Below are 25,723 nucleotides of genomic sequence, written 5' to 3'. Positions count from 1 at the left end.
TACATAATAAATATATAAACCTTACACATAATAGGTACATGTACATATATAATTTCAGTACTGCTGCCTACCTAACATGATACAGACATGTACCATTTTTTTCCTAATTACATATACGCACATAATATAACCATATACACTGTACATAATATATGATATCACTTTATCAGTACAGCCATCTAACATGATACAGATGAAGACCATTCTTTACAATACATAACAGTAAACAGTAACATAATAATTATATATAGTATAATATAATTTCCATACTACAGCTCACCTAACATGATACAGATGAAGAACATGGTCATGCTCATGGACTGTTCCAGCCCTGCTGCCTCATCCTCAGGCACCCCGGGGAGGGTGGGGGCAGGGGGAGGGGCGGGCTTCGCCGTGCTGGCCGACACATTCGTGTAGTTAGCCTGCGTCAGGTTAGACAGGCTGGAAAATATAACAGGGCATACAGATACAGAGCCTGGTGTGTTATGCAGAAGGGCAGTTATACTGGCTATACAGATACAGAAGCTGGTGTGTTACGCAGAAGGGCGATTATACCGGCTATACAGATATAGACACAGAAGCTGGTATGTTACACTGAAAGGTGGTTATACCAGCTATACAGGTACAGGTGCACAAAAATTATTTGGAATATGACCCATCCAAAGCGTACTGAGCATTTCTCCATCTTTGATTTATTCGCCTGGCAGATTTAAAAGCACCCATCAGAAAAGATAGCCGAGTGGGTTCCTATGCAATGCCCTGTATCAAGGCATTCCATCAGGGTATATTAATTTTTCATACATGGATGCTGCCACATGCACCTAGATTATGATGCTACCTGATATGACCAGATACCAGATCAAAGTATTTGGAGTACAAATTCTGATATTATCTTACAGTCAACTTTGCTCTTCACGATAAATCTTTGTCATACTGACTGATGATATGATGATATTTTTTCAAAAGGAATCGTGAAACGAAATAGCAACTTGATTTTCATGCATGCATCATCACCTTTATTTATTTCATTTTTGCATTTTCATTTTTTTCATTATTATTTTTTTTGGGGGGGGGGGTACCAGTAGATTTTTTGGGTTGGTGGTACTGCTAGCATGGTTGTCAGTGTCACATACCATTACATCACTTAATTGTTTTCATATTAGCTGTTATATAATGTAGGCCAGTACGTATACCAGGGTAAATGGTTTAGAGTTAGACTTTCACAGCAAAATGTGAATTCAGAATCAACTCTTGACTTTATCTAGAAGTGTGTTCCCCTAAACTCGCAAGTTGCTATACACATCCGTGATGTCATCATCAATTCTATTGAACATTGTAGTATGTGTATATATACACAGCCATAACAAAAACGTGAAGTCAAACTAAGGATAGGTGTGTGTACATTTTGTCTATACATCCTGAACAGTCTATATAAAGTCATGTTGAACTTGGGCACACCCTGGTACTTCAAACATATGGATATGCTATAATTTGCGCTATAAATTTTTCTGATCCTTGTCACATAATATCCAATTAACCATATGCTGTGTTTTAATTTGTGATAGGAGGTTATTGGGAGGTTGGCTTCAACGCTATTAAAGCATTCCTGTGAAACAGATAATCTCTAAATGTTACAGATATACCCAGGTTCGTGTTCGTGCATCTTGAGTTTAAAAACGCCCACCTGTCGTTGGCGAGTAAGTGCAGCAAAGTTGCTGAGAGATCGGCTGCCGAGTCAGGTTCCCCCATCGTTTAGCAAATCCTTTCCGCACGAGTCTCTGAGCTAATCTCTAAGAAAAACGCGTCCTATCTTCCGCTGAAACGGTCCTCCAGCTGCCAGGGGTGACCATATCCTGGAGGGAATTACTCCAGAACCAGAAAATAAATGTGGAATTCCGGATCAGGATAGCCTCTTCACTGTCCTCTTGTGATTACCATATCCAGTCGTGACGCAGCGTGACCTTTGCCCTGATTAGTAATGTTTCCGGTAGGTCAGATGAGTCACCCACTGTTTTGTATCTATGTTCCAAATTCCAAGGCACGGGCTTCGAGTAGTTCGTGTTTTGTGTCTGTAAGTCATTCGCTGAAACATTAAGAAGGTTTTCAGTGAATATTTTCGCGGTCTAGGGTGTTGTGGGTTGTCCCCAAGCCCCACCCATAAAAGTGTTCGTTTCCGGGGTCATTTCGAATCCCGGCATGGCGGAAGGAAGGTGAACATGGTGAACGGCTAGCGGCGAGCGATCACACCAAGTCCGGGAGAGCGACAAAAAAAATACCTCAACGCTTCGCCGAGGGCCCGTAGTTAGCGCCGATGGGCCGGGAAGATGGTTAGGCACAGGACTAGTAGAATGAGAGTGAAACTGCGGGCGCTCTTCGCGGCGCTGATGCTGTTTTCCGTGCTGTGCTCGGTGATGTACTATATCTATGCGGCCCCCGGTGCAGGTGAGTGCTCGTCGCATTCCTCATTTCCATTTGCCATCGCTGTTTACACCTTGCAGGGCTCCCCCGCGGGGAACGTCGTCCTCCAAACGACGGGACGTCCGTTTCGCGACGTTATGGGATTAAACTGCGGGTGTTTTCGGTGGTTTTTAATAGGATTTACCCCTTTTCGATTTGCCTTAGTTACGATCCACACGCGGGCGCGCTTGTGGGTTGGAGGGCGTGTATATTCAGCGGGGTACTTCCGTTGTGTCCCCAAAGTCACCCCCACGTTTACCGCCAAAAATCCCGCCCTCCGGTGTTTATAGTTCAGCCTAAACCTTTGCTGAACCACACGTGGTCCGGGCTAGATGTTTGGAAAGGGCGGATGGTTGTGGTATCGCTGTGACGACCAACGGTTGGACAACAACCATTGTCCTACAGTCCTTACCAGCTAGATTTATTACACACGTAACGGTGACATCATGTGCGCAAGAGTACACATGTACGGGCTTCCTAACGCCCCCAAAGGCTAGAAAAAGATCCCAAGAGACTTTCCAGCACAGCTGGCTTCACGAAACAATCATGATTTGTCTATTAATACTTTCCTTGGCTCAAGCTGTGCAGGAGAATTTGTGTTCTTGTTTAGAAAGCTGTTGTGTTTTGAATCGTAATTTTATCTCTCTACAGGCTAATGTAATTGACGACTCCCCATTCTTAGGGCGGACAGTTTCTCAGGTCCTTGACACATGTTTTGTTTTGCTGTTGCTGTTGACAGAGACATCCGTTCAATCGTACAAAAAAACTTTATTGTCTTGTCCATAGTGAAAAAAATTCTTATTTTCACCTCTGTAGTGTCACTGCCATTCCCATAATTTTTACATCTAATAAAAAAATAATGAACTCCTCGCTACCAGACTTGTACATCTAGAAGAACTGTGACCAATTTGTTAGGAAGTCGGACCTTAATGATGTTGCTCCCTACTATTTTGTCCTTCCAACTTAGCGAAACCGTTAAATGAACAAATAAACAGGTTGGCCAAACATGTATCACATTTCTCTTCTCAATTTTCTGGCATTTTCCACACCACCCACCAATGGAATGCCCTGCCGTGATTGGTAGTTACTGCTTCCACAGTGTTGAAACATTCCCAGTTAAAATGAGTTCTGCCCACCCAACCCAAGTTTTCAGTCCTCTACCTAATCTCCAAGCAGATCCTAGGGTGGCAAAGGATCTGCTTGGAGATTATCCTCTACCCCCTGTTACTGTTAGAAAAACTGGCTGGTCAGAAATCTTGAGAACTATTCACCCAAACATCTACTTGGAGATTAGATCTTGATTAGCCATTAATCAAAATGAAGATCTTGTTTGCTGAAACCACTGCTTCAGAGCTGGTGGGAGTGACGAAAGATAACCATCTGTAGTGTGAACACAGATCCACTTAACAGTCCAGCTGACTTTTGAAGTGAGCCACCAAAGATGATGGTTATTACAGCTGTAAGCCATGACTTGCAGAAAGACTTGGCACTGCATCCTAAGTGTTTTTGCTGTGTTGTGTTGGCCTCTGGCCTGGCGTGTGTCACCCATGGACCCTAAAGCCAGAATGACATGCCTCCCATAAGAAAGAATTGTTGGCATTCTAAACATTGGAAAAATCCTTGGATAATCTGCGCCAAAGCACGTTCACAGGAAGCCTATACATTTTTGTAACTCCAATTCAAATCTTGTTTTTTTGCTTTTTTAGTTTGCATTCTATTATTTAAGTTTTTCTTGATGTGGTCTTAGAAAATAGCTATGTAAGTATTACGTAATGGCCGTTAACAGTACAGTCAATAGCAATGTTAATCATTGAAAGACTTTCTAATAGCACTAATGTACCCAAGGAAGGGTAGTTTGCAGACTAGAGAAGCGTGTTTTTATGTTTTTGTAAAATTCATGTAAACACCTGTCTCGGGACATGGCAGCCCATTGAGTCTGGGAATTTGAAATACAATGGAACCAAATAGCCAAACAAAGTGAAAGGAAATTAAAAGAGAATGCTGTTTAGCATTTTTACTCATGCTCCCAAAAGTGACAATAATTTCAGTATTTCTCTCCTCAAAAAATAAAGAGAAAAATAATAAAACCTCTACAATACAGCATACCAATACAGATAAGCTTATATCCCCCCCAAAATTAGTGTTTCTTTCCTTGTTTACTTTTTTGGGGGTGGGGACAACCCATAAATTAACATTCTTTATTGACATATATAACACTGCAGATGTAACAAAGAAGAAAGAAAAAAGAAACAGTTCACTAGGAGTACTTACTTACACATTTGGTTGCCATGTTCACACAGTTTTTGTTTGTTTTGTTTACTATTGCCCTCTACTCTGAACCATAAACAGTTCAAGTATGAAACCTTGCCAAGAGAGAGTCCATTCTCACATAGCTGAGACACAGTCACGCAGAGGTACCCTAATGTCACCCCAGTATTGTGTTTACCTTAAATACCTACATGTAGAACAGGATAATTATCTGCATAACCCAATAGACCGTAAGACACAAGTGAATCCCTGTATTATCAAGATATTTAAAGCATTTATGTGCGATTAGCTGCATACTGTATTAGGGAAAATGGTATAAGATTATAATAGCAGTTAATATGAAACAGTTACATAGCAGATGTTGATATTAAAGCGATAAGATAGGTCCAACCCCAACATCTGCTTGGAGATTATTGATAAAAGGCTTGTGATTTACAAAAATAGCAGACATGACAGATGAGGCTGTCCTTGAGCTGGTTTAAATGCCTGTAATACTAAGAGCACTTAGATAGGTCCCCAGAAAGGGACCAGGCTATGGTCAGGACTCTACCATGTGTGTGTGTTTAGCTTGACCATGTCCGGATATGTGATGACATATTCAGGGTAAATTCATCACTTCAATGTACAGTTCACTTCAGTTCAGCTCATCCTTCTATGTACAGTAGAAATTCTCTCACTCATGTTTGTATTTCCCCACAAAAGCAGATTTTTACTTTCTTTTTTTGACCTTCAAGGAAACACTGCTAGATTTACCAATTTGTTTTTAGAAGTACAGTATGCACAAATTATATGCTGTTATGTTATTCTTTTTCACATAAAATTGTAAGGAAAAAATATACACCAAACCCTTAAAACACCCACCCAACGCTACTGGTATGTCCCTCCTATCATGTGTCCTATTGCACTGCATTTGCAGTGCTATCACTGTTGTAGCAGGATTTATGGTTATACCCCTGGACACCCTGACCTGATGGTAAGTAGACCCAATACAAGCTGCCTGGAATTAAAGCCAAAGCCATCGTCCCTACTGCAGCTAGTACTAACTATCATCATCATGCATGCCAGGGGGATTTTGCTCCTGTGGAGGAACATATCCTTTGACTAGCCTCAGTAGCAGGCTTATAGAACTGGGGGATTGGTGGTTTTCGGCTGTTTTCTGATTAGCCCAGTTCTAAAAACGGGGGTAATTCAACCAGGCCGGCTATGTTGTCTATATGCAATCAGAAAATAGCACATAAAAGACCCTGAAGACCCCCCAAACCCCCAGTTTTTGGCATGCTGTGGAGGCTATCCTTTGACTGATTCCTGTTGAGAAATAATTATAACCAATATGAATTTGGTGCGAAAAGGACGACCATAGCAGTCTGAAGGTAAATCAATATTTGTCGCCTTGGAATTGTGGGGCCCAGATTGCCCCAGAAGTGCAGGGTAATGAAAAAAGCTGATGTTGTAAAGTTTTATTTGCTAAATGGCAGAGATTTGTTTGATTGGAAGATTGGTTGGTTGGTTGTGTGAAATAACTGTCCCCGTCCCAAGGCTCAGGTCATGGAAACAGGTCAGCAATCATTTCAAAACAGCACTTGCAATAGAAGACCATATAAACGTTTTCTGACCAGACAGGTGTCCTGACAATTCTTCATCTTAGTGTCTGCAAGAGAAATTAAACCAGGCCAGTCTGGAAACAGATGTGAACCCCAACATCTGCTTGGAGATTAGTAGTCAAGGCAGATTTGAATTTCTAATCAGCAGATTCTGATGATAAATAAATAAATTAGATACCGGTATAGATGTAAATAGAGACAAAGCACACAAGATTATTATTTATTCATACTCAATAATATAATAATATGCATCTGATCTGCTATCACTTTACGTATCATCTATCTATCTATCAATTGTGTACAAACATACAGGATCATCCCTATGCTGCACCATCAATAAAGATCTGATCAGTATTCAATGTCTCACCTCTTTGACTGGTTCCAACCAGAAAGTCTGTCATGCCCCCCCCCCCAAATGTAACTACATGTACGTGACATAACATCATTAAACATTGTCTGTGGGAAATCTTACACCTGGCCTCTGTCTGACTCTATCCAACATTCTATTCAACAATATATGTATCTTAGCCAGAGCTCCATAATTTCTTTCCATTTTTTGGGAGATTTGATATGGATGCTGCCTGTCAGTGTCACATGTGCCCTTAGGAAAGTCAAGGACATCAGAAACAGTCTGCAAATAAATGTAATAAAACGGACCTGTCAGTTTAGTGTGCCCAGACATGAGAGATCACCGTATGGCTGCTCCCTCAGGAAATTAATTGCCCCTGGTCCACGGGACACTCATGTCCCCAATTTAAACTACGGGGGAAAATGAGTGCGTAAAATGTCGTGTTTGAATGATGGTGATTTGATTTGTTACATTGATGTGTATAATCCGGGTCAGAGCACCAGTTATAGGGGCATGAATAGATTAACCTGGATGAGTGTACAGTTTCAATTACATCAGGGACTGGAGAATGTTCTGGATAGATGGGGAGGAAGGATGAGGAAAAAGAAGCTTTATTGATGTATCAAAAAGTTCACTGGCTATCTTATTACAATAGAAAATACAAAATAAATCATGAATTGTTCTGCCATTTGTCAGTAACTTTTCTGATGATAAAGAAGTCTTAAAGTTTTATGTATTTACCTATTTAGGATTAATGAGAATTCGAATATTCTGGATATGGAGGGATGAATGAGGAAGAAGATTTATTGCTACAACAGAAAGTAGTGACTTTTATAAGTAAGATCAACTACAAATAGAAATGTAAAATGAATCTTAAAATTCTGTGATACGAAATGTATCTTGATCATGGTTTTCAGTGTCTTTTCCAATAATCCAGCAATCTTTCATGCATTTACCTATTTTGCATTGATGAGGAAGGCCTAATGTAAATGCATTTTGAATATTGCCGGCATTTAAGTTAATTTTCAAGTGTTCCATATTAATACTCATATATTTAGTTTTGGCATCATCAGATATGAGTATACAATAACATCCTGTTTCAAAAAAATGTCAATGCATATGCAATTTACTACAATTGCCCTGCAAATATTGAATTGGCATTGTAACCACTTTATTGTCTACACATGAATGATTTATTTATTCCTTTTGAAAGGTTGCTGTTGGTGAGGCACAGGTACAATCTTCATTTGAAATGTTTCTGTTCACATGAAACACAATACAAGTAGAACTAGGCTACTGACCCATTAGTAATGTATACTCCGTGCCAAACTTCCATCTCCAGGTTTAGCCCAGCCCTGATTTAGACCCGTAGGCCGTGTCAGGGTTAGAGTCGGTCGTTTATATCCACCGTGTTATTGACAGGCTGTTGGAGGACGCGCCGTGATTTGCATGTCTATAAGTATAGCGCCACGTCTGTCTCTGGAGAGAGGCCCAAAATAGATATCGTGTAGTCTAGATCAGTGGATGTGCTGGGATTGTATATTGTTTCTGAATGTATTATTAGATATATTGCCCATAATCCGGAGCCATTATCCTTTTAGCTTGCTGCATTGCGAGTTAATCATATTTTTACCTGCAGACTGTTCTACAAGTTACACTTACAGGTAGTGTATTTCCAGCACAAATAAAAGATGTAACGGAACTAAAAACATCCCTGTTCCATGACCCTGTTTATGTTGTCTTAATCTCCAAGCAGATGTTTCGGTGGCTGCAAAATACAGTATCAAATTGGCCAAGCAGTATATATCTATTGTAAATGGATACAGTCTGGCCAATGGATACTGCCTGGCCAATTTGATACTATATATTTTGCAGCCACCAAAACATCTGCTTGGAGATTAGGAATATATTGTTTCTGATTATGTATTATTAAATATGTGGCTCATAATACTGAGCCTTTATCCTTTTAGTTTGCTTCATTGCGAGTTGTTCATATTTTCACCTGCGGTTGTCTGCTAATTACAGCTGCAGGTTGCATGAGGGTACATGTATTTCCAGCACGAATAAAAGATGAAACGGAAGTTAAAACATCCTTGTTGCATGATTCCTGTATATATTGTATCTACGCCATGCATGTCACTCAACTATGGAATGTCATGAACTCATCTCCAAGCAGATGTTGGGTGAAAGATTGTTTGTAGATGGTCACAAACATGAGGTCGGGTTATGGTTTGTTTTGCAGCAACAGCCTCTTCAAGAACTAGGTCAACAAGCAGACAGACATGCCAGAGAGACTCTTAGCAACAGACGTGAAGAGTTGATGTGCAAAATGTGCATGTAGGCAGGAAAGAGAAAAATTTTGAATCTAGTTGACTTGTTCTACTAAACTGTTCTGTTGTTATTCGCCATTTCTCGTCTTAATTAGTTCTACTAATTACCCCAAATATGTTTGTTTGGGAATTTATGACATGAGGCTGTTATGGGGTTTGGGAGTTTTTATAGGCATTATCATATAATACAGTCAAACCTACCCAAGAAGACCACATAGGGGACCATTAAAATCTGGATTTATGTTATGGACAGGTTGTTTTTGATTCCTGTGTCAGTGGGGAAAGGGGCAACCAAAAAGTGGTCACATTTCCAGGTGGTCCTTATGTAGAGGTGGTCAGTAGTACAGGTTTGACTGTATAATATGTATTATACTCACAACGGTAAAGTCAATGGCCTATGCCCAAGGATGAGCAGTAGGCCTAAGTAAGTAAGTAGTATGGTAATGCCTATAGTCCACCCTTACTTATCTCATTAAGCCACCTGTTTGTGAAGAGTCGAGTGTTTACCTTACCTTGTGCAAATATTTTTCTCTCACTAGTTTGTTCTCCATTCAGTTACGTTTTGTTGTTCATGGAAGTAATGTTGACTTTCTTTTGTTACCTTGTAGGTTAACTTCATTTGTTGTTCTTTGTTACTATTGACTAAATACATGTTACACACATGAATAGCATTCAAGTTGTAACGTTTCTTTCAGGTAATAATAGAATTGTTTTACATTGAGGGAGTTTCAAATGTTCTACCAGTATTGTTGTCAGTTGACCGCCATTTTGCATCACGGTTTCACCTTTTATTCCAGTTGATTGTAAATCTGATACACAATGTCTTTCTTGAGTTGTTTACTCAGTTACGAGAGCAAATAAAGAAGCATGACTTCTTCTATAACATAGTTCTTAATGGCACACAACCAAAGGGTTTCTGTAGTCCTTCAGTTACCTTTTTTAGAACAATACTGACTGTCTCTACTTCCTATTGCTAAGTAGCAGAATGACAAAATGAAAACATTTCATTTAATCCTCATTATATTTTTAGCCAAGAAACAACATGTGGCCACTTTGAAATTTGTCAAAGGGCCCCATAGCTACATTGGTATTGGTACCTAAACCCTTTGGTTGTGCAACAAAAAATTGTTACCTGTTTACCTGTATGTACTGACCAGGTGAAACTTTTCACAGATGAAACGTGACCTCTTCTTTATGTTCTGCCAACACCTTGTGGTTCAAAGGGCCATATGTTGATTTTGGTACCTAAATCCCTTGGTTGGTAGTTCCCATTCACAGATGTGTACCAACCAGACGAAACTTTTTGCAGATGAAAAGTTAACATGACTTTGTCCTTCTGTGTTTTTCCCCAGCTAACACCCTGTGGTTCACGTACCTTGCCTTCAACAAGGACATAGCAGAGAAGATAGTGAGCTGGAAGGATGCGTTAGTGCCTGACAGAATAGTCATCCCACCTGAACAATGGGAACTCATGCAGAAAAATAACATCTCCTATGGTAAGGGTTTATTACCTTCAATAAAGGGTTATGCTTTTGGTAGCATTTTTGTATGTATGTATATATGTATGTGCTTCAGCATGATAACTCAAGAATCTATAGATGGATTGTCATGAAACTTGGTAGGTGGATAGATCTTGATGAGACCTCAGAATGATTAGATTTTGGATCCCCTAGCAGTTTGCTATGGTACAGCAGTGAAACTAATATACCTGTTAAGTACTGTAACTATTCGTTTTGTAAACAGTGTATGTGAAAGATGGGCTAGAATTTTTTATGGGTCATTTCTGTCAAGGCTCAAACCTTGATATATTTCTTTATTTCCGTTATCCAATCAAGTCATCTGTGACCCACCAAATTTGGAGCTGTACACATACATGAACTTGTCAATAAGTTGTGATAAAACGGACGTATATGCAGAGGTCAAGGTCCTACACACACATCACAGCTGCACAACAATGATGTCAGATGTCCAAAGTTCACTACTGATGTTCGTGTCCCTGTTGGAGACATAACAGACCCTGGAGGTGTAATGTTTACAGTGCCACCTGCTGTCAACACTGCTCAGGGCAATCTGCAAATACTTGTTGTGCCTCCCACACCAAGAATGTGTGGTTGAAGAGGTTCACCAGTCATGTATAGATTAACAGCTAGTAGGACATTCATCAATCAGTGACCGTTTTGAAAGGTAGCAAACATGTTGTGTGTTATCAACAATTGGACATATGAGACAGTGGTCTTGAACTATTTTTTCAGAATTAGTCAGGTAGACTCAAAAAATATCTGCACGGTTCAAATTTTACCTGTTCAAACCTCTACATGGAAGACGGGTATTTTGACTTGAGTGCTTTTGATTTTATCATCTTGGCAGAGTGCAGGTTATGTACATGTAGGCATCAGAAACACCTACATGTACACAGGTCCAATTTTACCTACACTAACCTGCATATACCCAGTACATGGACCAGTGCAGGTTAGGTGCAGGTAGACATCAGAAATACCTGCACGGCTCCAATTTCACTAACCTGCATATACCCAGTACATGGACCAGCACAGGTTAGGTGCTGTTAGATATCAGAAATACCTGCACGGCTACAGTTTTCTTTTTAGTTATATGCATATGCAGGTGGTACTTTGAGCCCTGATAGTACAATATATGCTAGCACATGTATGTGTCAAGAGAAAGACATAACACCACTTGGGTCTGACAGAGATTTTGTGCAACACTCCATGAAATGAGAAGTTCACAGATTGCCATTATCTTGAAACAATCCACATGGTATCCATAGACTGTAAGAAACCCATGGGTATTTGAAGTTTTGTTTTAGCTTTAACCTTTGTTCTATCAGAATTGTTGTTCATGAACTATCATAATAACTTGTGGGCTTGTGGCACACCTCGTGTAATGAGAAATACTACACAAGATTGGTATCAGCGTAACGCATTCCTTGCCACTGATGATACTGCTGATAGGAAAGTCGTGGGTATTTCTCATTTTGCTTGCCTGCCCACCTTTGTCTAACCTGTATAACACAAACTCTCTCTGTTCTGGACCCATTCCAGAGTTTGTAGACAATCTCTCACTCTCAGTCTGGTAACCAATTTCGAAAAAAAAAAAATGAGATACCAACGCCAATATGGGAGCCACTCTGAAGAAATACATTTTTGAGCACACTTGACTGGAAACATGACCTAAGAAGCTATAGCAAGCGTAATCTCAAATTCTGTTACAATAATATAAAACGTGATCTTAACGTTAGCCATATTAGGACTAATAGGAGCATCCAATTCCCCGGCTTAGAACTATTTTCCATCAAGCGTCTAGAAAACCTGCGGTTCGTAGGTCTGCTGGGGGCACGATTTAATCAGACCAACCTTCATCCATCCCCCACAGTTCAAGTAATATCAGCAGACAGGTGTAATGACATTTGGGCTGGTGGAACACTCTGGGTAATGAAAACATGGAGATGGCTATCAGCTTAAGGCAACCCACACACACAGGGCTGGGGGTGATAAGGACGGGAAGTGTTTATCTGTGGTGAGAACAGATTGATCCTGGGCTGTTTCAGGGTTGTAGGATGTAATTTTAACGTAGTGGCACTGGCCGCCTGTCAATGGGCCCTCCTTCCGCATTGCAGAGCTTTTAAAAATTTGAGCTATAAAATTGGCCATTTGAGGGATACCCAAAGGGAAAAAAATGTTATTTCTAAGGTATGTATGTAATGTATCCTTGATTGACATTTGATCTGGCATTCTTGAACAAAGAAATAGTCACAATGCCCCTATACTGTATGTGAAGGGGGGGAAATTTAGCATAGGGGTCAAAATTTTAGCATAGGGGGAAATTTAGCGTAGGGGTCAAAATTTTAGCATAGGGGGGAAATTTAGCGTAGGGGTACTAGGGGGTCAAAATTTTAGCGTAGGGGGCCCCTACGCTACTTTGTGCTAGCTAGAACCAGGTGGATCCTGGCCACAGTCCTGCCAACAGATCCCGTCTACCTCTCCACACTGTGGTACAAATTACTGCACACTCAATACGATCAGTGCACACTGTGTTATTGCTGTGCTTTCTGTGAGCGCCAGATCTTGTATGTTGTAGTTGGATGTACAGTATTTCATTGCCCCCACTTCCGCAAGTATAATTTACTTAGTTTTTATTGTGTAAGTTACTGTTTGAGGTTGAAAATGTTAGGTGCAATTTAGGTTTTGCTGCAAGGCTGAATTGTTCTCTCAAATCAACCAATTACTATCATGATGGTACTAGTACGGCTAAGGTTTCATGGTTCGAAAATGTATGTTCGAACGAAAGACTTCGAACAAATCGAACTTCAAAGAACGAACAAATCCAAAGACTTGAAGAAAGATTTGATTGAATATTTACACACAGATTTTCATGATTTAGTAATGGTATGAGGGATTTGCATACTATACCTGAGTCTACATGTGTTGACAAGTACATTGTACGTTATAAGACTGCAAAGAACACTGTTGAGAAAGCATGACGTGTACTTTGTTGTGTTGTCAATCATATTAGCAAGCCCACACAGAAACTTGATACATGTTTACCCAGTACTATAGCGACCTACACTGATGCGTGTCGCTGGCTTTGTCTGCACAATTTTCTACTGAATACCTTTTAAGAGAACTGCTCTAGTAAAATGTGGCGTTGAATGGACCAGTGGCTTAAGGCACACACGAGATTGAGAGCCTAAAGTCATGGGTTCAATTCCCTGCATTCTAGGCTAGATGCTGTGTCTTCGAGAAATGCACTTAACAGTACTTTCCTTCTTTGCGAAAGGCACTTAACAGTATACGTACTTTCCTCACTCCACCCAGGTGTAAGATGGGTGCTTGACTTTGGTTAGGGAGGTGTAAAAACCGAAAGGGGCGAGCATGTCACAACCGGGAATCGAACCCGAGTTGTCTTGCATGGGACTCTTAATCCCAGGGTCGTGGGTTCGAGCCCCACGTTGGGCGCCACTGTAAAAACCGAAAGGGGCGAGCATGTCACAACCGGGAATCGAACCCGAGTTGTCCGCTTGGCGGTCACCAACGCTAACCATTACACTAAAAGGTCGCACGACCATTTAGCATGGTCAGTTAGCACTGTTACAGAGGTAAAAGGCAGTAGAAGGAGAGGGATGGGCTCCACCTTCCAATACCAGGGCTCTCTCCAAGCAATGAAGCATGGGTGCTCCCCCTCTCCCCCAAAATCCTAGCAATGTTCAAATTTAGGGTTTTCTCTTAGTATTTTCATGTAAATTTGCTAATTTTTCTAAGTGACATCAACTGTTTAGGGAGCACCGCTTCCATAAAAATTTCCAGGGAGACCCCTGCAATACCGTGCCAATTCGGCCTCATAAAGGCCATTACCTATAGTAGTAACACATACATGTACAGCGATGTGTGACCTTAAATGACATTTGTTCGTTGCTTTCTACAGAGAATCTACTCGAAGAGTACAAAAGAAACCTGTCCAGGTGGAATGAAGTGAGCACCACGTTCGCACCCCCGAATCTGGTGCTGAATGCGAATGAGCTCTGTCCAGAGAGATTACCCTCAATGAGTGAGTATTAGTGTTGATTGATTTTATTTGCCATTGATGCCTTCAATACAACTTGGAGCTGCTGTCTGTTGCCAGATTTTTATAGTATAGCGATACTGAAAGTAGATAGTTTTACATTCAGTACTTGTTGTCTACCTCCATGTTTCAGATACAGATGATATGTACCTGTATATTATATTCATTCCCTTTTCATTCAATTTCAATACAAGAAATCCTTGTCTTGCAGCCAGGTTTGTAACTGCAAAGACATAAATTATATTTCACATTTAATGTGTAATTTGATTGTACATTGTACTATGTATTGACTAGCAGAATCATTGCCTATTTTGAGCAAGCTATAAAGATATTATCCAGCCACTGTACAGACTTAGAAGATCAATTGCTGCATAATAAATGATGGTGTAGGTATGGATTGTTCAATGCAGAATGACATAAAGGACAGTCGCCCTCTCTTTGTTTGACTTTATAATGTTACCCTGGCGCCATGGATCAAATTTGGGTTAGGATTATACTTGCACATGTTTCTGAGTCATAGTTTGTCTGTAAATACCCTCCACAAAAATGTATTTGTCCAAGAATAAAGACCTAGGTGTCCTAATTATGTTTACCTTCGAAAAAAAAAAAATACATATTGTTTTTGCTATGTTTCTTCCTCTTCTTCTTCTCAAAGCAAATAAAGTCAATGACCTTGACTTCAGACTAGACGTCTGTCACCATGGTAACTAGTGTTGTAGCTGACACCCTTTGGCGTTGGGTTACATTTTGTAGCAGGAGAGCTGGAGTGGCAGCTCACCATATATTATCAATGTGTTTGAGTAACAATTATGAATTAACATAGCAGTAGTTTGTTAGTAATGTTAGGCAAGAGCAATTGTGACGGTAAACATTATGCATTAACCTTACTAGTGTTGCATGACTGTTGTGTTCTTGTGAACTTGACCTAATGTTGTGTCTGTTGTGTTCCAGCGGGTGAGATAGAGGTGAACATGACTGAGGTGAACTTGACCTGATGTGTGCGTTGTGTTCTTGTGAACTTGACCTAATGTTGTGTCTGTTGTGTTCCAGCGGGAGAGATAGAGGTGAACATGACTGAGGTGAACTTGACCTGATGTGTGTGTTGTGTTCTTGTGAACTTGACCTAATGTTGTGTCTGTTGTTTTCCAGCGGGAGAGATAGAGGTGAACATGACTGAGGTGAACTTGACCACAGTGATGAATGAAATTCTCCTGGACGGTCCCATCAAACCAGGGGGGCACTGGGCACCAACAGACTGTAAAGCAAAATACAAGGTGGGCTGGTACACTTGTAGATATTCTGATATTTATGTTTACAGAAGGAAAATGTACCGTTTTTGCTCTATTTCTTCTTCTTGTCCAAACGAATAAAGTCAATGACCCGAACCAGACGTCTGTCACCATGGTAACTGGTGCTGTAGCAGACACCTTGTGGTGTTGGGGGACATTATGTAGCAAGTTGCAGGACAGAGTTGGAGGGGCTGGTCATCACTAGATTTTACATGTACCAAGAGCTGATACAATCGTAAATTGTGCATTATAAGCCTCCAGAAAGCCTGATTCATACTATTCATAGAGCCTGCTATACCCTAAGAAAATGTGTTTGTTTGTTTGTTTGTTTTTATTTGTTTACCCAGGGTGTACATATCGCCACTAAGGCGTTTTTCAATGTGCCCTGCAGGCATACATAAATAAAATATACAAGAAAATAACAGATATAACAAAATGATAAGTCAACTTATAAGTACAAATTAAAGTCAACTTAGTACAAATAAAAGTAAAAGTACTATATAATGCCGCAACTCAGTAAGGTGGTAATAAAACAAACTTGTCAAACCAAGAGCCACAACTCATAGTAATTAAGGCAATAATACAAAAACAAATCAAGGAAATAACAAAGGAATATAACAAAGGAATATAACAAAGGAATTTGCATATCAATGCTGTTTGATAACAAGTTATGATGTGGCAACACACTCCTGGTTGTAAAGGCGCTTAAAGGAAGAAACAGAATCTGCTCTTTTTAACTGAGGTGGGAGTGAGTTCCATAATGTGGCACCAGTACAAGAGAGGGATTTCTTTTTGTGTAGCTCTTGTAACCTAATTAATTTGGCATCTATTTCTCTTAACTCTGTGTCTTTCTTTACTGAGTTCTCTTGTCTGGTTTCAGGTTGCAATCTTAGTCCCTTACCGGAACAGGGAGGAGCACATCCCCATCCTGTATCGCCATCTCATTCCAATGCTGCGCAGACAGAAACTCGAGTTTGGCTTCTACTTCATAGAGCAAGTAAGAACTCACCCACTCACTATCCGGTTTATCGTCTGTTGTTCCCCATCTTCTGAGGGTTAGACGTGCTTGCCCTCCAATACGGAGGCAATGTTTTGTGTAAGTAGTTTCAACAGTTTGGTGAATGATTTAATAGCAAAGCCCTTTATTCACAACCACTTGTTTAACCAAGAGCTGACGTTTCGATGACCATCTGTCATCTTCATCAGGGCAATTATGACTGGTTCATCGGTGAACCTAATTTCAGTGCACAGTGAACTAAACTTCAGTGCACAGTGAACTAAACTTCAGTGCACAGTGAACTAAACTTCAGTGCACAGTGAACTAAACTTCAGTGCACACTGAACCTAACTTCAGTGCACAGTGAACCAAACTTCAGTGCACAGTGAACTAAACTTCAGTGCACAGTGAACCAGTCACAATTGCCCTGATGAAGATGACAGATGGTCATTGAAATGTCTGCTCTTGTTGTACAAGTGGTTCTGAATGAAGAACTTTGCTATTGAGACATTCACGAGATTGCAACTATTCTATTATTTAAGAACAATGTAAGTTGCTATTGAGTTTTCAGTTGAATTTATGTTGTCTTGCATTGACTGCAGGACTTTAAAACCCTAGTCCTGCGGTGCCCAACAATTGTTGGGTTTCACGTACAGTACCATCTATATCGAGCCCTGTATATGTACGATCTGGGGGTATTTCTCGTGCAATGCATCACACTACATAAAAATTCAACAAATGCAAAAGTAACTATGCCACCGCAGGGCAAAAAAAAGTCAAAGGTTTAAGACCTGATTAAGACATCAAATTATATGAAAATATTCTGCAAAAAATGCCAGCAGGATAAGGGTTAAAGCATTACTTTATGCTTTAGTTTCATTGTGTCACCTTTGATAAGAGAGCAAACTAACACTGATCCCTTTACTCCTACCTCCAGGCTGGGACCAACCCCTTCAACAGAGCAATGCTTTTTAACGTCGGCTTCAAGGAGGCCATGAAGCGCTATCCCTGGGACTGTTTCGTCTTCCAAGACGTAGACCACATTCCTGAGAACAATAGAAACTACTATGGCTGTGGACAGATGCCCAGACACTTCGCAGTCAAGCTGGACAAGTACATGTACAGGTAGGGAGAGTTACCTTCGCCAAGAAGGTTATGTTTTCAGTAGCCTTTGTGTGTGTGTGTAGTGTGTGTGTGTGTGTGGTTTAGCATGATAACTCAAGAAGTTTTTGATGGATTGTCATGAAACTTGGTAGGTGGGTAGGTCTTGATAAGACCTAGAAACGGTTAGATTCTGTGCCTCTTGGTGGCTTCCCTAGGTACTGCAGCAGAACTTACGGTTTTGATATCTTAAGACATGCTGGGTTCACGAATTTTGGTTGTTAAATAGCTCTTGGGCTAGGGAAAAACTGACATTAGTTTGGGCCCCCTAGTCTTTCATTGTTAAGCTGGGCCATATGATGGTAAACATAAAATAATGCATTTGCTTTGCAACTGTTAAAGTTTCTATAGTTTTGACTTTACTCTTGTACTGACCGTGTCTGCTTGACCCACCAGACTACCTTATGACGAGTTCTTCGGAGGCGTGAGCGGACTGACCACAGAGCAGTTCAAGAAAATTAACGGCTTCCCCAATGCATTCTGGGGCTGGGGCGGGGAGGACGATGACCTCTGGGCCAGGTGAGATTTAGCCTACAATTCACTGCAATGTCAATATCTTGTGTTTTTAGTCCAGTACAATCAAACCTGCCCAAGGGGACCGTAGAAAAGTGGTTGCTTTGGACAGGTGGCCTCCTTAAAGAGGGTCAACTCAAACATGACTGAGCAGGGCTCGAAATACTGGGTGCATGTGCACCTTGGTGCACCCAAAATTGGAGCTGTGCACCCAATTTTTTTCTGTGGGTGCACCAGTGCACCCAAACATTTTTGTGATATTTTTGTACATATGAAATGTATAATAGTATACAGGATATGCCAAAAAACAGTTACTCAAGCAACTGGATATGATTTTGAAAACGTCAGACGTTTCAGCTAGTATCCACTAGCCTTCGTCAGTGACTGAGAGACCAGAGGGGAAAGCAGGTTTATATACACAACCTGTTGATTGATATGCAAATAAAGTGAAGACAAATTTTTTTTGGAAGTCGAAAAAGGAACAAAAGTCAGACAAGTCAAGACAAGATGATGCAGGAGCCAAGCCATGGCAACATGCTCCCTTTCCTAGACACCAAAACTATTGTAGAGGAAGATGGTAACCTTCGTTTCGAAGTGTACAGGAAACCAACCCACACTGATCAGTACCTGGCCTTTGATTCCTACCACCCTTTGGAACACAAACTAGCAGTGATCAAAACTCTCTTCCATCGTGCAGACAACATTGTCACTTCAGACCAAGCCAAAACAGACGAACATAGACACCTCCGAGGTGCCCTGGCTAAATGTGGCTACCAAAACTGGACTTTCAACAAAGCGCTCAAACCTTCAGATCAGTCTAAGAAAACCCAGAAGTGCAAACCTTTGACCAACAAAAACAAGGCCAACATCACTATTCCGTATGTCCAAGGAGTATCTGAGAAACTCCGACGGATCTTCCAAAACTTCAACATAGCCAATAACTTCAAACCTCACTCAACCCTCAGACAAAGACTGGTACACCCTAAGGACCGACCTCACAAGGGTACCAAGGCGAATGTTATTTACAGACTCAAATGTGAGGAGCCCAATTGTAACAACACCTACATCGGAGAGACAAGTCGACCGCTTAAAGTAAGGTACAAAGAACATTGCCGACCTAGTGCCAACGGCTACTCCTCAGCTATTTTCCACCACCTACAACACAACCAGGGTCACTCTTTCAAACTCGAGTCCACGGATGTCTTAGACCGCGAAACACGCTGGTGGGAACGGGGTGTTAAAGAGGCAATATATGAAAGAATGTACAACCCCACCCTCAACAGGGAAGGGGGGCTACGAGTCGATCTTTCCGGCACTTGGGATTTGGCACTCCCAGCCCCGAGGACAGACAACACTTAAGCTCCTGTCCTGTATAACAGGAGCTTTCAGACTAATTTGCATCATCTTGTCTTGACTTGTCTGACTTTTGTTCCTTTTTCGACTTCCAAAAAAAAATTTGTCTTCACTTTATTTGCATATCAATCAACAGGTTGTGTATATAAACCTGCTTTCCCCTCTGGTCTCTCAGTCACTGACGAAGGCTAGTGGATACTAGCTGAAACGTCTGACGTTTTCAAAATCATATCCAGTTGCTTGAGTAACTGTTTTTTGGCATATCGTATTACCTGGATGTCTAACCTTCATCGACGTAAGTATACAGGATAGTCTTGGCAATGAAGTGTCAGAAATATAGTAAATTCTTGCATTTTGAAGTTCCCATTTCAGATTCTAGGTCAGAAGAGGAGCAGTCAAGATCTGTAATTACGTTTTGTTTCATGTGGTACACCCAGAAAATGTTTTGTGCACCTAATTTTTTAGGTTGGGTGCACCAGTGCGCCTATTCCCAAAAAATGGATTTCGAGCCCTGCTGAGACATATACTTATATATAGTTGTTTTAAGTTGAGGTGTTTTCATGTCAAAAACTGTAAGTTGCAAATGCTGTGTATGCGGTTTTTCGAAAGCCTTTTTTGTTTGCCTACATTTGATGACTCTGTCTGCAGTGTTTCAAATGCTGGCTACGAGGGTTTTGAAAAGCCTTGTTTGATGGTTTTCTAGAGCCTTTTTTGTTAACAGATGTTTGACTCTGTTTGTCCCCAGAGTTGCGAATGCTGGTTACGAGGTGTCCAGACCACCAGGCGATGTAGGGAAGTACAAGTCCATCCCTCATCATCATAGAGGGGAGGCCCAGTTCCTGGGAAGGTGAGTTATGTTTGAACTTCTTAACTTTAAAGAACACTTGTAGTTACATTTGCGAGGGTTGGGTTTAACAGGTCATTTGGTGTAATATAACCAGCTGCTGTTGTGCCATGCTCTGTGCCTGCGAAGCTGAGTGATGTGTTAAGCTGAATGGGCAATTACACTTGCTATACAGAATTTACAGATACAGATTACCTGATGGACCTAATAAAACATGCTGACTGATTTCTTACATCACAGGAGAATGAAAGCGTACTTCTGTGCTTGTTGGCAACCATGCTCAGTAATGGATAAGTTAGGTGAGATTAAGTTTGTACAGAGTTGTGTTCAGCATCTTGTTTCTCCTCCTCTCCCCAGGTGGGGCCTTCTGAAGCAGTCGAAGACGCGGAACTTCTTAGACGGGCTGAACAACATCGTGTACGAGCCCCTCATCACGGTTCACCCGCTGTACGTCAACATCACCGTGGACCTACAACCCATGGAGGTGGACTATCCCGAGGAGAGCTAGCACAGGGGGGAGGGGGGCACTCCGAGATAGAGGTTGTACTACTCCGTAAATAACCCCCTGGGCCCTCTGTGCATCGTCCCCAGGCCTGGTCAGCAAGAAGGGCGCATGACGAAAATTTGATGAAACATTTTTTGATGCCCTTTTGATACCTCACAGATGTAAGAGTGGTTGTATGTGCAAGCCGGTGTTGAAATACTGTGAAATGTTGTTAAGTAAGTTATCTCTCTCTCTGAGTGTAATCGTAGCCAAATGTATGAGTCGACCAAGGCCTTATTAAAGGGGGTTGCACACAGGACCTTGGGAAACCAAAGTGAGTCAGTGTAAAACTAGAAGCAGGCTGCTATAAGTTAAAACTGCAGTAAAATTATATCTGCCAGACACCAAGAAATGCCTGAACACGTCAAGCCAGGCTTGCACCTACAAGGGTAGTCCTACAGTCCGGCCCAGTCCTGGACAACTTTCAAAGGTGGTCCAACCTCGAAACTTCTCCCAATATTCCTGCCATGTTAGGTGTTAAGTGTCCCACAGTATTTTTTACAGCTTGGTTGATATTGCAGGCAGCCCAACTTCAACGGTTGCCAGCCTCACTAAAATTTGACCTGAACAAAATGTGCACTGTACAGAAGTTGTCCACTCAATCAATCAATTCCGCGTTTGTTGTTCCCACATACATGTACATTTGTAGTTTAAAGGTGCAACTGTACGGTGAGAAGATGCAGTTGTCTAGAAGTGAATCCGTTTATTTCACGCTTCTCATCTGGAGGTTGAGAATGATTCAGGTAGTCAGGTACACGTTAGTATATGCCAAACTCAATTTGGTAGTTCAAAGCTGAAGCTTGCTGGGCATCTGAACAAGTCATCCGAAAACAGCAACACGAGGAATAATAAGAAGCAATTATTGGTCTCTAATCAGAGGCAGGGTCTGACTGAAGTGTTTTTGAGGCTTTTTGTACGTCTTTCTAGGAGAGAGTATTCGGAAAATGCAGACCCAAAGTAAAACTTACAACGAGCCTCAAAAACAGGCACAAAACCGTGCAGAGCCCAGCCTGAGTGCCATCCAATTTGCTATAGGCTCCCTATATACTCATTGGCCATAGCAAATCAGTTGGCACCCAGGCTACAAAAGCTGGACACTACTTGGAGATTCGCAATGTTAGGCCAGTTCAGTACTTTTGCGCTTGAGTACTTTCTTTTTTTTTTAAACACTTATTAAGTGTAACCTAATGTTTGTATATTGTTTGATATACATGTATGCGGCTGGGGACGTTTCCTTTAACTGATGCGTTGTTGAAAGTCAAATCAAAGAGTGCGAAAAAACATATGATCTTCTCTGGCAGCTGATGCGATCATGATCAGTTAGGTTAAACGCCGCTTTTTTCGTCAGGTTACGTTACGGGATCAGAGTTGTGTAAATATTCTTTATTCAGATGTGATGGTATACCTATACCTTGTTTACTATTGCGTATATCAGTTAAGTTGATAAGAGGAGTGTGTAAAGAGTACTTGAATGTATTTTTTATTCAGGATATACACGTATGTGCTAGTCCGGATGGCCCTGAATTGTCAAACTCTGAAAACATAAGGTACAGTTGTCAGAATAGATTTGCTGATGAGGAATTTCATCTACAACACAAGTAAAAGCAGTATGGTCCGATTGGCAAAACCTTGCCTGATTGAAATGATCAACCCAATGCAGTTGTTGTACAAAAACACTATCTGGTATACCAGGTGTAGATATGAGGCCATCGGAGTTTGACATTCAGTGTCCAATAGGCATATCACAAATCTTGATGGGCAGACATACTGTATATCTTTTATCATGTATTTTATGTATCTGCCAAAAACTTTTGTCTTTGAAAGAAAGAAATTTTTCTAAGTTGGTATGTTTCAAGCAAAGAGGCCTACTTAATGATTGTGTTACATTTGTGCTTAAAATTGCTTTATACTTGAAACTTTATACTTACAAAAGCGCCATGGCTGAAACTTCAAGCAAAAGGGTGGACAGTGGTGTATCAGGAGAAAATGTATTGTTTGAGATCTGTCTTGGAGTTGTTTTGCAGCCTCAAAGGCTAGTATTAATTTCTGATGGTGCTTTTTTTTTGTGTACAAACTTCCCTGGCCTGTCTTTATAGCTTATCTGTTAGAGTGAAGTTCTGTCTGATGCTTAACTTGTTGCTGATTTTTGTTTATTAACCTGTACCTTAACTTCCAACTCATGTATCATGTCACCAATAATCATTGTTGATCGTAAATTAAACAGAATATTATGGAGCACCACTGTACTTTGTAGGTAGAGCCAAAGAAATTCCTCTTTTTCAACTCCACTCGGTAAATTTTACTACTAGTAACTACAGTGCTTTTTCAAATTTTGTACCTTGACAAACTTAAGCAGGCCGCCATCAGCAAATAGGTAGATACAGTGGTTGGAGACAGGCTTAGTTTGTGTTGTTGCTCGCACTATAATCATGACATGCTTTACTGCACTTGAAAATTTCTTCAAATGCTTTTAAAAAGTTACTACCCCGTGTATTTGTGATGAACTCACTGACAACTGTAACATGATACAGGTATCAAATCATGTAATTAGCGACCAACTTAGACATGTTTAGACTTAATTAATTAGACTGCTTTAGTGGGCCATCCATAGGTCTTGAAGCAGCAATGTTCAAGACAGTTCTTAGATGGTGCTGAGACTAAAACACTTGCATCATAAGCTGCTCTGTGCATGGGGTACTTAATATACATGAATGTGTATGTGGTGAGCTTAAATCATATCTTTAATGGACTGATGTATCCACGTGAGACTTATTTAAGAACTACTGTGGCAAGACAACTTGTTCTTTTAGTTTCTACCATGTAATAGTCTCCACCAGACGAACTATGTTAGTTCAAAAATTGTAGAATCTATGGCCAAATTTGCCAGGGGGGTTTGGCCACTGTAGGGTTGATTTGCATGTGCAGTTTGGGCCAAAGTTACCCATACTGTGGGCTCACTCCCCTGACCAATTACCCTACTTCTGCTGAATTCCACTATCTGTTGCCCTATAAAAAGACCTGGTGGAGGCTAGTCATCTCAAGCTACATGTATATTCTAAAATCTAGCAGCCGAAATGTGTAGATAGGCCAAAATGTTTGTGACGTCTGAGACATGTAGCCAAAGAAGCGTGTTGCCATCTGTGCATGATGATTTATTTTGACTGTAAGTAACAGTTGTTTTGATAACAGGTGGTTAGATGCTATAGACACAATTATGGCAGTGGAAAGTGGTCAACTTGATGAACTTAGAAGTGTATATGCTAGTGCTTTTAATGTGGAGTAATTAGTGGTGTGATGTGAGAGCAGTGTTGGCTAAATACTTGAATTGCTATCAAGAAGCACTTAATATTATTATATGCAGAGGAAGGGGCAAAATTTGCGGATTCTATGACTTTTTTTTGAAATTGGAAACAGGGCATGTACGAAACACCTGTGTCCTGAGCTCCATGCTGAAGTACAGTTCATGTAAAATGATCGAATCTTGATATTTCATGTGTTTAGGGCATGGGACCCAGTTTTCATAACATAACAAATTTTCAACCAACACTACACAATCTTCTATGTGTGCGTCAAAGTCAAACACACACACAATGGATAGCCTCATCAGTTACAGACCCTGCCAAACTTTTTTTCTTTTAACTGTGTATGTTCTGATGTGTACCAAGTTTGACCTAGCCTACCAAGACTACCAACAAATTTGGGCAAGCTAGCCAAATCTGGTAGCCATCAGAAAACTGCCTGGTTAAGAAAAGAAATATTATAAAAAAAACTTCCCGTGGGGTGTGTGACGGAGGCTATGCAATGCTAGCCTCTACCAGGCACTGCGGATCACTGGAAAAAATAGTACAAATTGGGCAAAATAAAGGGATAGTATACCAGAAGAGTTAGAAGATCCAATATGCCCAATATACCCACAGACATTGGATCCTCTCTGGCGAGCAAACTCTGGTATACTATCCCTTTATTTCTACTATTTTTCCAGCAATCCGCGATGCCTGGTAGAGGCTAATGCGATGCCTTTCCTGCAGTAGCAATGCCATGATGAGATTTTTTGTCAGTCCTGGACCAATGACAGAATGACTGTGAGATATCTGGAGTCCCATGTTCTGTGATGCTGCCCCAATGATTCTGCCAACAGAAGCTACAGTAGCTGTGTCTGTGCTTAAATTTAAATGCTCTGTACTGTGGCTGTCGCAGTGTACTTAGCTGTCCTGGTGTACAAGCTTTTTTAATCGCTAACAATAAAAGTAGACATATCAAGAGACCTGAGTGATGTTGTTTTTGTATTAAAGCCATACACGCGTACTGTTTCCACAGCAAATAGGGATACACATCTAATACATAACATCAGGTACAGTTACCAGTATTGAGGTTCTGACCTACGTGTATTACTAATTATTTGAGCATATTTATTATCATATACAATTTGGCATGAATTCA

The 25,723-nt window shown here is 40.8% G+C and overlaps 1 protein-coding gene across 1 annotated transcript; it reads left to right on the top strand.

The window, feature by feature from the left end:
• The first annotated feature begins 1,993 nt into the window (after positions 1-1,993).
• LOC109480542 (beta-1,4-galactosyltransferase 5-like) lies at positions 1,994-23,842 on the top strand. The gene is made up of 9 exons (XM_019782763.1): positions 1,994-2,442; positions 10,358-10,501; positions 14,445-14,567; positions 15,732-15,856; positions 16,752-16,868; positions 17,806-17,993; positions 18,426-18,548; positions 20,641-20,742; positions 21,097-23,842. The coding sequence occupies exons 1-9, from the start codon at positions 2,325-2,327 to the stop codon at positions 21,245-21,247; spliced, it is 1,191 nt and encodes a 396-aa protein (XP_019638322.1). The 5' UTR covers positions 1,994-2,324; the 3' UTR covers positions 21,248-23,842.
• The last annotated feature ends 1,881 nt before the right edge of the window (positions 23,843-25,723 follow it).

The sequence above is a fragment of the Branchiostoma belcheri genome, unplaced genomic scaffold, assembly GCF_001625305.1.
Source record: "Branchiostoma belcheri isolate BF01 breed outbred unplaced genomic scaffold, Haploidv18h27 scaffold51, whole genome shotgun sequence".
Classification (NCBI taxonomy): domain Eukaryota; kingdom Metazoa; phylum Chordata; class Leptocardii; order Amphioxiformes; family Branchiostomatidae; genus Branchiostoma; species Branchiostoma belcheri.
The sequence above is the reverse complement of the archived record's forward strand: the minus strand, read 5'-3'. Positions and strand labels throughout refer to the sequence as shown.

Excerpts from the sequence above, each read along its gene's own strand:
- LOC109480542 (XM_019782763.1), top strand. The coding sequence starts at position 2,325 with ATGGTTAGGCACAGGACTAGTAGAATGAGAGTGAAACTGCGGGCGCTC. Across the intron at positions 10,502-14,444 it reads GAAAAATAACATCTCCTATG|AGAATCTACTCGAAGAGTAC; the intron begins GTAAGGGTTTAT and ends TGCTTTCTACAG. Across the intron at positions 18,549-20,640 it reads GACGATGACCTCTGGGCCAG|AGTTGCGAATGCTGGTTACG; the intron begins GTGAGATTTAGC and ends GTTTGTCCCCAG.